A 12,925-nucleotide genomic window follows, 5' to 3' on the forward strand; every position below is an offset into this window, starting at 1 on the left:
GCACATTCTACATTTGACATTTCAAATACAAAATATGTCTTCAGTGAACCTGGCTGTAATGATAACATAGTCATTCACTGAGTATCCAATTATTTTTTCCATTTCAGCATAAAACCAGATGAGACACACACAGGGTGGAAAAAAAACAACTGTGTTCTTTATCTGAAGAGACTGTAGTTGACAGTGATGCAAAAAACAAATCATTAACCTTTCTGAAGAGTCCCTTATGTTCCTTAACCTTGCTGCCTTCTGTTATTTTCAACCTTGGGACCCTGTGATCTTTGCTGCCTCTAGGGCTTTGGAGATAGAGGAAAGGTCTGGGGTAAACCCAGAGAATCTGCACTGACTTGAGCAGTTTCCTCAGAGAAGGCTAACTCTTGGTTTGTAGAAAGCAGTATCATTCTGAGTCATTTTAGAAAAGTTCTGGTTTGATATATAGAAGAAACACATGGTGGCTTTGGAAAGTTAGAGAGGCTCTGGACAAGATCCTATCCTTTAAGATCTGAGATTTTGAAGTCAGCCTGAACGTATGGTTACTGGTAATCTCCAAAGCAGCCTTTGAGTATGCATCTAGTTATGTCTGAAAGCCTGACAAGGGCCAAGCAAACCAAGTGACTTGCATATTGGTTGTAGTTCATAGACCTTGGAAGAAGATGAGGGACGGTATCATGGGATGCTACCCAATCACAAAAACCAGGTAGAATAACCCAAAGGGTCATCATTTTTAAGAGTCTGGAGCAAGAGAATCCAGGTACCAAACCAACGAAAGAATGTTCTCAATAAAGGACAGAGCCTGATGATCTTCTTATGTTGATGAAGGGGTAGTTTTAAAAAGATCTCCAAATATGCATTATATAATACATACCTAGAACAATTCATAAACAACCATGTATATCATAAGATATAAATACCCATCTTGAGAGTAAAATATTACCTAATACAGTTGAAATCCCTGTGTTTTCCTCTCTAATTGTATCTCTCTGTCCCAGAGGTAATCATGATCTTGAATTTCCCATGAATTTGCCTATATTTAGATTGCAAATGTATGTATTTCTAAATCATATATAATATTTTTGCAAGATGTAGCCTTCATATATATGCTGTCATTCTGCATGAATTCTTCTGTAACTTGTTTTTAAAACTCAACATTGCTTGTAAGATATATTTATGTTAATACATGTAGCACTGGCTCATATTCGTTTCACCAACAGTGCTTTTTATGATGTGGTCCTAGTTGTAGGGTGGAAGAGGAGAAAAGTAGGGAGGCACGTAAGGGCCCTGACCTGTTTTGGACAGTCCAGATTGTGCCCTTAGTGTCCCAAAGTGGTGAGCCAATTCACCCAAGTTTCAGTTGCAAGAATGATGGCAGGATGCAGCTAGCAGAAGCTAATTATAATAGAGGAAACTGATTTTGCATAGAGAACCGGGAATCAACTAAATATAAATAACATTTCATGGTTTAAAAAATTTAATAAAATAAATATTTAATAAATGCATATTTACTGATTTTAAAAAGTTTTTTGAGATAGGTACATCAATATTTCAAAAATTAGACTGTTTTACAAATGCTGTGAGGAAAATGGCCTAATTAAGTTTTCTCTCCTTTGTTTTCTTCACCTTTTCAGTGTTTTCTGCATTCTGTCCCAATGGATCTGATTCCTGCTCTGTAGCTTTCTGAAGGATTAAAGTTGAGCATCATTAGTGACATTCAGCTGCTGCCTGATTGCACACTACAGCAAAGGATTTGTAGATCTTTTTCAGTTAAAACAATAATGAGTTTCTTGGAATGTATTCACAGTAGAGCCTGTTTCACGTATATCCTAAAAGAATACCTAACGAACCTAACGACCATCAGCAATTCTGCACAGATCTTATAAAAAATCACTTTACACAAAACAATTGAGTGACTCTGGGCTGATTGGAGACCCTTAATCGTAGATATCAGTTCACCTTCTAGAAGATTCAACCACTACTACTCAGAGCTACTTCTGAAATACCATGTCTAAGAACTCGGAGCTCATCAACCTGTCATTTTTATTAGATCATGAGAAGGAAATGATCCTGGGAGTCCTAAAGAGAGATGAATACTTGAAAAAAGTGGAGGACAAGAGAATAAGGTAACATTCTTTTATATTTTCAGCCCTTCTTGACTGTTTTCTGTTTGCTTGAAACAATTTAGATCAGAGATGGGGCAATTGAGACCACACTGGAGACAGATGTTAGTCAAGAAATTAATGGGTTCCCAGCAGTAGCCCAAATATTAGAAAACATTTCTGGCACTTCACCAGACAGAAGGATGGAATGACCTCATAATATGGTGGCGATGAGAACACTTAATTTGCTAATAATGTCATAACTAGTAGTTAAGAGGAAGGACTACTCAACTTTGAGTACCAGCTCTGGCATGTGACTTTATGTGATTTATGTAACTTTGAGCCAGCTACTCAACTTCTCCATGACTTAGTTTCCTAAATGAGAATGTAAAGATAATAATAATACCCACCTCATATGGTTGCTGTAAATATTAAGGAAGCTAATACATGTGTAGTGCCTGGCATCTATGTGTTCAATAAATGTTAGTATTTATTTATAATGCATTTTCAATCAATTTTACTGAAGATTTGTCTCTACCATAACTGAGAGAAGAAAGGAATCTGGAGAGTGAAAAGTTCCTGTGGAACCACAGAAATCACTTGAATTTCTTTAAATAAGTTTTTGTGTGAAAAAAGTTGAGTGATATAGGCATAGTTGAGTTTCATATCCATTGTAGGCAGGGCTGTTATTTAGCTGGTTCCCCAGATAACACCTCACCTAATGCTTCAGCCAACATCATTCTGATTGGTTGCATCATCTGCTCTGAATGATCACATAATTGTTCCGATTGTTTGCACCATTATTGTGATTGGTTGTTGCCTATACTGTCCCAGTTTTTAAATATATTTGATTATTACTTCTTACCCTAGAAGAAAGAGTAGAATTAAGGAGTTTCCATGGCTTTTGTGTATTATATGGCTTCCCTAACTATAATCAGAAGCTTATGTTTATTTTAATTGAAGAAAAAACTAGTCATAAGAATAACTTCACGTGTTTCAAAAATCTTCAATGTGCCTGAAGCAGCTAGAATCCTTAGAAATGGAAATACACTGGAAGATTCTTAAATGATTTAGTTAATAGTTAAGAGCCCAGATGTTTCATTTGTGCTTTTCCAATATAGTCAACCAATTTCGAAGAAACAAAGGGTTTTTTTGTTTTTATTTTATTTATTTATTTATTTTAGAGACAATGTCTTGCTATGTTGCCCAGGCTGGTCTCAAACTCTTGGGCTCAAGCAATCATTCCACTTGGCCTCCCAAAGTACTAGGATTGCAGGTGTCAGCCACTGTACCTGGCCTAAACAAAGGTTTTGATGACAATTGTTGTACTTTTTCTAGGCCTATAATTCAGGTGGCAACAAAATGCAATTAATTATTTTAAGGAAATCAGAAATAATATTTTTTGCATTAGTAGTCAAGTCATGAAAAGTGACTAAATTGTCTAATGCCCTGCAAAACATTATATTGTTTATAGAGGATAGCATATCAACTAGTAATTGATGACATTCTCGGGGGAATTAAAAATCACTCCCTTTAGGAAGAAAATTTAATAACCAGATCCCTGGACACACTGAAGTACAATGAATATGACTATGTTTAGGATATTTGTTTCTGTCATTTCCGATAACTTTTAGCAATTATTATACTCTATCTTCCTCTTTCTTGTTCTATTTTCTTCTGTTCTTTCCTTATTCTCTGTGAATAAGTTCAGCTTAATTGTATAATATACAACAGAGCTATCAAGAAAAAGTCATCGATTTCCTGGCTCTTCAAACTTTTTTTTTTTTGGAATAATAGAAGAAAGGCTCTTAAAGATCAAAAGATTCATTTAAAAAATAGATTTTTTAGCTTGTACATCCAAGTTTATAGATAGCATTATTCACAACAGCCAAAATATGAAAGCAACTCAAGTGTCCACTGACAGAACAATGAATAGATAGGATGTGGTACATACATACAGTGGAATATAGTTCAGCCTTAAAAAGGAAGGGGATTCTGACACATAGAAAATAGATTTCTAAAAGCTTTGTATTGTTCCCATCTTTAATTTTAAAAAGTGGCTAATATTTACTGAGTGTTTGCCCTGCACTGTGTTAGATGTGCTGTCTTGTTTTGTTCTGAGTTCCTGAGATATGAGCTCAGGCCAGAAGACTCAGGTTCTGCCACTCTTAACAACTTTGTGGATTAAGAAGTCATGGCACAGTGGGTGGCATAGTGTTTAGAGTATATGCTGGTTTTTGTTTTTTGGGTTTTTTTTAGAATTTTTTTTAAAGATGTGGGGTACTAGTCAGGATTGAGTACATAAGTGGTTTACATACTACCACAAGTGGTCTACTTAGGAAGTTTGGGCCTCCCATTGGACCTAACTTCGCCTGGATTGGGATCATGCACCCTTATTGATGTTGTGTGCCCCGCCCCACACACACACACACTTCCCCTGGCAATGTCCTGCAGCTGCCAATCCCTTTCCTGTAGTATTATGATAGAGTATATGGTGTTGAATCACACATCCGGAGTTCAAATCTTAGTTGCACCATGAAATCTTTGTGCCACTTTAGACAAAATGCTTCCATGAATAAATCTGGTTTCCTCATTTGGTGAAACAGAAATTAAATTAACTACCTCATAAGATTGTTGTAAGGATTAAATAAGCTAATACCATAAAAAAGTTTAAAGCAGTGCTGGCATGCAGTAAGCACTCGATACTTGCTGACTAAGATCATTAGCCCCATTGTTGGTTTGTGTTGCCCTTGATTTACTAGTTGCACTGGACACTATCAGTTCTCTACTCAGATCCTTTGGGGCCCCTCTCCTCTCCTAGTTTCCATGTGCTTTGTTTCTAAGAACTTGCACCTTTTTTCCTTATAAAAGGATTACCTTTGGGTGACTGAAGTTTCCCATAGGATTAGAGAGCCACAAGTGCCAAGTAAACTTGAGTTTAAACTGAGCAACCCAAAGCTAGTGGTTGACAGGTATAGGACCCCCTTTCTTTAAGGCAGGACAAACTCTGTACTGCAACTTAAACCCTAGAGCTCCCTGTGAGCTCATGATGAGACTGGACTTCACCTAAAAATTACACCCTTGCTTAGCCCCTCTCCCTTGCCTTCTTCTGCCTCCCTTATTTCCTTACAGATTTCTCCTGAGAGCATCTCATAAGTTGCTTCTGCACAAATTTACATCACAGATTTGGCTTCTGGAAAACCCAACACAAGACACTGTAAAGCTATATATCACTGAGGCTATTACTAGTAAACAAAGTTAGCTTCAAGGGAAATAGAAATATAGTAAGTCTGGGAGGTGAGCATTAACGGATTTTTGGTTCATTTGATTTGCAAGTTATGATCTTCCCAGCAATTTTTGTCACATTCACTGTGGTTTGTGAACTGGTAAAGAAAGAAGTGAGACGCTACAGGCCAGGCTTAAGCATCTTGGTAAGATAGTATAACTTTTTGTTGACTATTCTCCCATTATACTCTTCTGACTCACCCTCTTCTTCTTATGAATTTAAATAGAACATAAATCAGTTCAAGGCAGCTTAACTGTAGCCCAGTAGGTCTGCATGACTATTAAATTCTGCAAACATTTTCCTGATACTATATACCATGCTGAACTCTGAAGAAAAGACAGGAAGATAAAAGAAAAGAGTACCCCTCAGGTATCCTGGTATAGAATTTAGGGTTCTGTGAACTTGAACTCGGGAAAAGTTGTACCTTTATTTTTATCAGCCTTAATTGAAATTTAGCATCTTATTCAATCATGAATGCAGACAATATACCATACTATAGCAGTCCCCCTTATTCATGAGGGATATGTTCCAAGACCACTAGTAGATGCCTGAAACTGCAAATAGTACCAAATCCTATACATATTATATTTTTTCAATCTGATAACTTAGAAGTTTGCTAAGTGACCAACAATAGCATATACGGTGTGCACACACTGGACAAACGGGATTCACACCCCGTGTGGAACAAAATGAGACAGTATGAGATTTCCTCACAACGTTCCAAGCAATTCACATTTGAAAACTTGTACATTGCTTATTTCTGAAATTTTTAGTTCAATATTTTCAGACCATGATTGACAGTAGATAACTAAAACTTTGGAAAGTAAAACTGAATAAGAGGAGGCTATTTTACTATTCGCTGTTCCCATGTCCTTGTTACCAGAGAAATCATAGAAATTACCACGTCACATTGAAGATTAAGCAAACATCCATGTTCGTCACTGCTTCAAAATTATGGTGGTTATTTAGACCTGCCACACAATTGTGTTATTTAATGTATAAATAAAGCATTATCTATTATTGTAACACAATTTCATGTTTTTAATATTTTAATAATTACATTTCTGCATAATGCATTTCTTTTGACAGCTGTGTACTTAATATTCAGACAAAAGCATGATTCTTAGAAGTAATTCATAAACTTCACCAGACTAGCAGGGGAATCCATGGTACCAAAAATGTTAAGATACCTAATATAGTGGGGAAGCCAGATCTATAACAAAGTAAAGACAGTGAAAGGAAGAGTGAAATAAGCATAAACTAGAAGCATAACCCAGAGGTCAGCAGAGTACACTGTCTTTGAGGATTGTTTTAGTCAAGGCTCTTCAGAGAAACTGAACCAATAGAACATATGGGGGTGGGTGGGATAGATAGATAGATAGATAGATAGATAGATAGATAGATTATAAGGAATTGGTTCATTCAATTATGCAAACTGAGAAGTCCAGACCTAGGAAAGCTGATGGTGGAGATTCATTTTTAATCCAAAGGCCTGAGAACCAGGACATCCAATGGTATAAGTTCTAGTCTGAGTTCAAAGGCCAAAGGTAAGAGAAAACAGATGTCCCAGCTTGAAGACGAAGATAGTTTTTTTTTCTTAGTCAGCTTTTTATTCTACTTAGACTTCAGTGGATTAGACTAGCATCACTCCTATTGGGGAGAACCATCTGCTTTACTCAGTCTACTGATTCAGATGTTAATCTCATACAGAAACACCCTCACAAGAATATCCAGAAATAATATTTAACCAAATATCTGGGTACCTAGTAGCCAAGTTAAGTTGACTAAAATAATGTTTAACCAAATACCTGGGTGCCTAGTAGCCAAGTTGACTTATATAATTATTTTAGAAATTTATGCAAAGTCGGCTGTAGCTCCCTTCCCACACTTTTGTGAATTTCATAGTTACACCTGGCTAATTCTGTGATTTCCCAATCTCTCTCTCTCTCTCTCTCTCTCTCTCTCTCCCCACTTGCATCTCACCACTTATGGCTATTTTTTACTCTGTTTTTGGCAAACCAGACAGAGAACTTAGTCCTTTTTCCTTGATTACCTCAAAAACCATCAATACTAGGAACTTAGGTGTCTAATAGGTTATACTACAACAAGTAGACTTTGGTACTATTACAATAATTGTTTCCATTGTGCTACAGAGGTGTACATTGATATTTTGAGGGAGTCTGGGACAAGAAGTAATTTATGATGAATAATATGGTTTTACAGAAGAGGTAATATTTGAGCTTGACTTTGAAATGTGGAAGAGTTTTGACATTGGCAAATATAGGACTACTGTGTTGCAGTTATTTACCATGAGCCACAAAATCACTTACAGATTCTGCTAATAAGTTTCAGAAGGAAATGGAAGTCAAATATTTTTAAAGAATTAAAAAGATTACAAAGAAGAAAAACTGATCTAGAAAGTTCGTAAATTGGAGTTGGAAAGCAGTGTATTGTTTGTTTGCCTGTTTGTTTGAGTAGGTTGACTTATGAGATGAAGAAAATAAAAGAGAGTGTAAAAGTTATATTGAATTAGTATTTGGTACCCAAATGTACTATACAACCCAGCCACATAGCCACTAAAGTGTGGTGTTAATTAGAGTGAGACTCGTTTCTGTCTCTGGAGGCTCATGAAGGTACTTCACACCCAGAAGGCACGTGGCAAGCCTGATAATTACCTCCAGGCATAAATCACAGGCTGGGAGAGAGGGATCTGCGTACCACCACATTCTAAGTTAATACAAGAAGCTCAAATATAATTATGTATATTCTTCAGACCAAGCATGAAGGAGTGATAGGAGATAGTATCAGGTCTTAACTGTTAGAGAGTAAGAGTATTTTAAATGTTCGTTGTGGAGAACAAGTCACCCAGATTTATTGATAGCATTAATGCAATGAACAAAAAAGGGGAAGAATTGTTATGAAGAAATTGAGCAATCAACAGTGACTCCACTCCAAATGGGAAAAAATACAGTTTGGATGCACAAAATAGAAATCATTGAGACAAGAGAAAGAGATCAGTGGTATCCAAATAGGAAAAGAGGAAGTCAAGTTATCCCTCTTTGCTGATGATATGATCCTATACCTCGAAAATCCAAGAGAATCTGTCAAAAACCTGCTTGCACTGATAAAGGACTTTGGCAAAGTCTTAGGGGTACAAAATAAATGTGTAAAAGACAGTTACAATTCTTATACACCAACAATAAGCAGGCAGAGAAGGAAATAAAAAGCACAATCCCACTCACAATAGCCACAAAAAAAGAGAAATACCTCGGCATCTTCCTAACCAAAGAAGTGAAATACCTTTACAATGAGAACTACAAAACACTGCTCAAAGAAATCTAAGACACAAACAAATGGGAAAATATTCTATGCTCATGGGGATAGGAAGAATCAACATTGTTAAGATATCCATCCTACCAAAGACAATCTACAGGTTCAACACAATACCCATTAAATTACCAACATCATTCTTCTCAGACCTGGAAATGATGATACAGAAATTTATATGGAAACATAAACAACCACAAATATCCAAAACAATCTTTAGCAAAAGATACAAAGCAGGAGGTATCACACTTCCAGACTTCAAACTTTACTATAAGGCTACAATAATCAAAACAGCCTGGTATTGGTATAAGAACAGGCATACGGACCAGTGGAACAGGATAGAGATTCTGGAAGCAAAGCCTCAATTTCTCAACCAACTTATCTTTGACAAAGCCTCCAACAAAACCCAGTGGGGGAAAGGAGAACCTATTCAGTAAATGGTGCTGGGAAAACTGGCTGACCACATGCAGAAGATTAAAACAGGACTCTACCTATCACCATACACAAAAAGTAACTCTAAATGGATAAAAGACCTAAATGTAAAACCTCAAACTATAAGGATCTTAGGAAACGCAGGAGACACCCTTATGGAAGTTGGAACTGGCAACCAATTCCTATTCAGAACTCTAAATGCCCATAATTAAGAAATAAGATAGACAAGTGGGACCTCATCAAACTAACAAGTTTCTGCAAAGCAAAAGAAACCATCAAGAGAGCAAGGAGAGAGCCCACAGAATGGGAAAAAAGATTTACCAACTGTATATCTGACAAAGGCCTAACATCTAGGATCTACAAAGAACTCAAACGCACTGAAAGGAAAAAAACAAACAGCCTCATTAAAAAGTATGCAAAAGACATGAATAGACATTTCTCAAAAGAAGATATACGGGCAGCCAACAGACACACGGAAAAGTGCTCAGCCTCACTCATCATCAGAGAAATGCAAATCAAAACCACATTGAGATACCACCTAACCTCAGTAAGAATGGCCATCATTAATAAAACAAGCAACAACAGATGCTGGCGAGCATGCAGAGAAAAAGGAACTCTTCTACACTGCTACTGGGAATGCAAACTAGTGCAACCTCTTTGGAAGACAGTGTGGCGATTTCTGAAAGAACTAGAAATTGACATTCCATATGACCCAGCAATCCCCCTATTGGGAATATACCCGGAGGAACTCAAATCATTCTACTAAAAAGATACCTGCGTGTGCATGTTTGTTGCAGCTCTATTCACAATAGCAAAAACATGGAACCAACCATGCTGCCCACCGAAGCTGGACTGGATAAAAAAAAGTATGGTATATATACAGAATGGAATATTATGCAGCCATAAATAACAATTATCATAATACTATAAGAAAGGGATTGACAGTAGTGGGAAATTGCCAGGGGAGGTGGGCGGTGGGATTGGCAGCTGAGGGAAACTGCCAGGGAAGGGAGCGGCACACCTCATCAACAGGGGTACCTGCATAATGAACATTTGTATACCTAACCCTGAATTGTACCCCACATCTTTAAAATAAAAAAAAGAAACCATTGTTATTCTGCACCTTAGATTTTTCTTACTTTGAAAGAACTCCAAATAACATAAAAGTGTACATGGCTTGTAATATCTACTCCAAAAAATATCATTAACAACTTCTTACTCTACTTGATTCCCTCACCTAAAAACAAATGCAATTAAATGTCTACATTGTGGTATTGGCTGATATAAGAACCTTTTGACTTACAAGTCCCTATACATTTCAGCAGTTCATTTGTGGGCACTAGTGTCATTAAGGGATGTCATTTCCATTTGACTACTATGCATGAAAACATATCTGCACATACATTCACCTTGGCACCTAATCTTGAGCTTGCCTCAGTGGTAGACTCTATTATTTGCCTTACAGCATACATTTTTTTTCTTCCTCACTATTCAAGTCTCACTTTTTCTCAGCTCCGGCGGTGGTTTTTTCATAATTACCCATACCAAGACTGGGATTCCTCTGGCGACAACCATTGGTCTGGAGGTGAACATGTGACCAAAGATGATCCACTCAAATATTTTATGGATTTTCTGGAAAGTTCTCTTTGCCACTGGACATGTTCAATGAAACATGATATCCCAGTTGCTGTTGAAAATAAAAACTAGCACATCAACAAAGCTGAGCCAATAGAATGTCAAAGAATTTGTGTCAGCATCCTGAAATACAACCTGCCACACTTCTGAAGTTCTTATTGGAGCAATATGTTTTTTATTATTTATAACAATTTTAATCAGATTTTCTATAATATGCAGACAAAAGCATTCTACAGTCTCTAAGAATCAAAAATAAAAATTTGTTGGGCACCTTTTATGGGCCAAATGCTATTTTTATTGTTGGAATAATGGAGGTGAGCCGAGACGCAATCTAAGGGGTTTGTAATTGTGGAGTAGCTTCATCCACAATGTAGACCAAGGGTCAGCAAATGTTTTCTGTAAACAGCCAGAAAGTAAATATTTTAGTCTCTGCAGGCCATATGTTCTATCATAAAACTACTTAGCCTTTGTACTATGAAAGCAGCAGTAGATAATATGTAAAAGAGAATTGGGTGTGGTTGTATACAAATACTACTTTATTCACAAAAACAAGCAGTAGGCTGAATTTGGCCCGTGGGCCATAGTTTGCTGACTTTTGGTATTGAAGGAAATACCTTGGTAGATTCTGGTATTAAAAATTGTGTGTGGCCGGGTTCGGTGGCTCAGCTTTTAATCCCAGCGCTTTGGGATGCCGAGGTGAGCAGATTACCTGAGCCCGCGGGTTCGAGACCCACCTGGGCAACTTGGCGAGACTTCATCTCTACAATCAATCAAAAAAATCAGCTGGGCGTGGTAGCGCACGCCTGTAGTTCCAGCTACTTGGAAGGCTGAGGCAGAAGGATCGCCGGAGCCTTGCAGGCGAGGCTGCGGTGGCCGGGAGCCCGCCACTGCACTCCAGTCTGGGCGACAGAGTGAGACTCCAACTCAAAAAAAAAAAATTGTTGTGTGTACCTGAAGATCTGATAACCATTTTAGGGAGAAACAAGACATCTGTAGTCCAAGAGATTAGATAGAGTTGGACTAGAGACAACTATCAGAAATGGAGCATAGGCTCCTGTCTAGAAGGTTAGATGATTTCACAGGGTTCCACCATCTCCAGATTATGCCTCACCCAATCTGTAGTAGTGCATAGCCTGAAAACAGCTTAAATGTGTTTCATTGCCTCTAGTAGAAGAATAGTAAAGCAAACCTGGTGGTATAGAAAATACCAAGAAATATAAGAAGGTTCTGGGAAGTTGTAAGAGACAAGTTACAAATTCATGTTCTCCATGAAGTAAAAACTATTAACATCCCCATATATAGATGAGAAAACTGAAGTTCACGATTAAATAACTTGTCCAAGATCACACTGCTAGTAAGTGGCAGAACTATGATTTGTAGCCCTGCAGCCTGGCTTCAGAGCCCATGCTCCACTCTTAGATCACTTTTAACTTCTGAGGGATATATCTGACCTTGTGTGGGTCCCTCAAAAAAACAGACAGTAAACTATGCAATGCCTACCTCACACTAAAGAATGTATTACTCAATTCACAAACATCTCCTCATTTAATCCCCACATCATCCCTGAGGTGTGTGGTATTATAATGTGCTATAACTATGGCACCTGAAACAGAGAGAGATTAAATAATTTGCCCAGACATGAAATATCAGAGCTGAGGTTTTCTCATTTTATACTGCTATGCTTTCCTCTATGCTGTGATGCTTATGCAATAACTGCACCTATTCAGACCTTGTTAAAAGCCACCCACAGCCTTACTAAAAGCTTTCAGAGAAATGGAACAAAATAGAAAACATTTCTTTAGCCTGGTACTTACTGGCAGTTCTGACCTCTAAGCTGTATAGCAATATCCAAATTTACTATGATTTTATAGAACCATTGCTTTTGCACAATAAAAACTGATGAGTTCCTTAAGCTGTTCTGCTCTTTCTGTTAACCGAAAGCCAAAGTACAAAAATATTATGCTTTCTTCTGTACAGCTGAAATGGGCCACTAAGAAAGCCAGAACCTAGTATCATCAAGAGACCATAGACTTCACCCCAAAAACTGCCATTCACCTCATGTTTTCCTCTTTATGTAGTTAATTCCATTGTTTCCATGCTGGGGGAAAAGAAGGAAGAAAAATCAGGTGGGGGAAAGTGTGTTCAAATTAGC

The 12,925-nt window shown here is 37.4% G+C and overlaps 1 protein-coding gene across 1 annotated transcript in view; it reads left to right on the top strand.

Annotated features, from left to right (window-relative positions):
* Positions 1–1,998: 1,998 nt before the first annotated feature.
* Positions 1,999–12,925, top strand: part of SYTL5 (synaptotagmin like 5) — a gene marked incomplete at its 3' end in the record, with an annotated part of 83,886 nt that continues 72,959 nt past the window's right edge. Inside the window, exon 1 of the mRNA XM_008050524.1 lies at positions 1,999–2,117. Within this exon, the coding sequence (XP_008048715.1) occupies positions 1,999–2,117 (119 nt within the window). The remainder of the gene's footprint in view (positions 2,118–12,925) is intronic.

The sequence above is a fragment of the Carlito syrichta genome, unplaced genomic scaffold (genome assembly GCF_000164805.1).
Source record: "Carlito syrichta isolate Samal-C Ts95f unplaced genomic scaffold, Tarsius_syrichta-2.0.1 Scaffold148703, whole genome shotgun sequence".
Classification (NCBI taxonomy): Eukaryota; Metazoa; Chordata; class Mammalia; order Primates; family Tarsiidae; genus Carlito; species Carlito syrichta.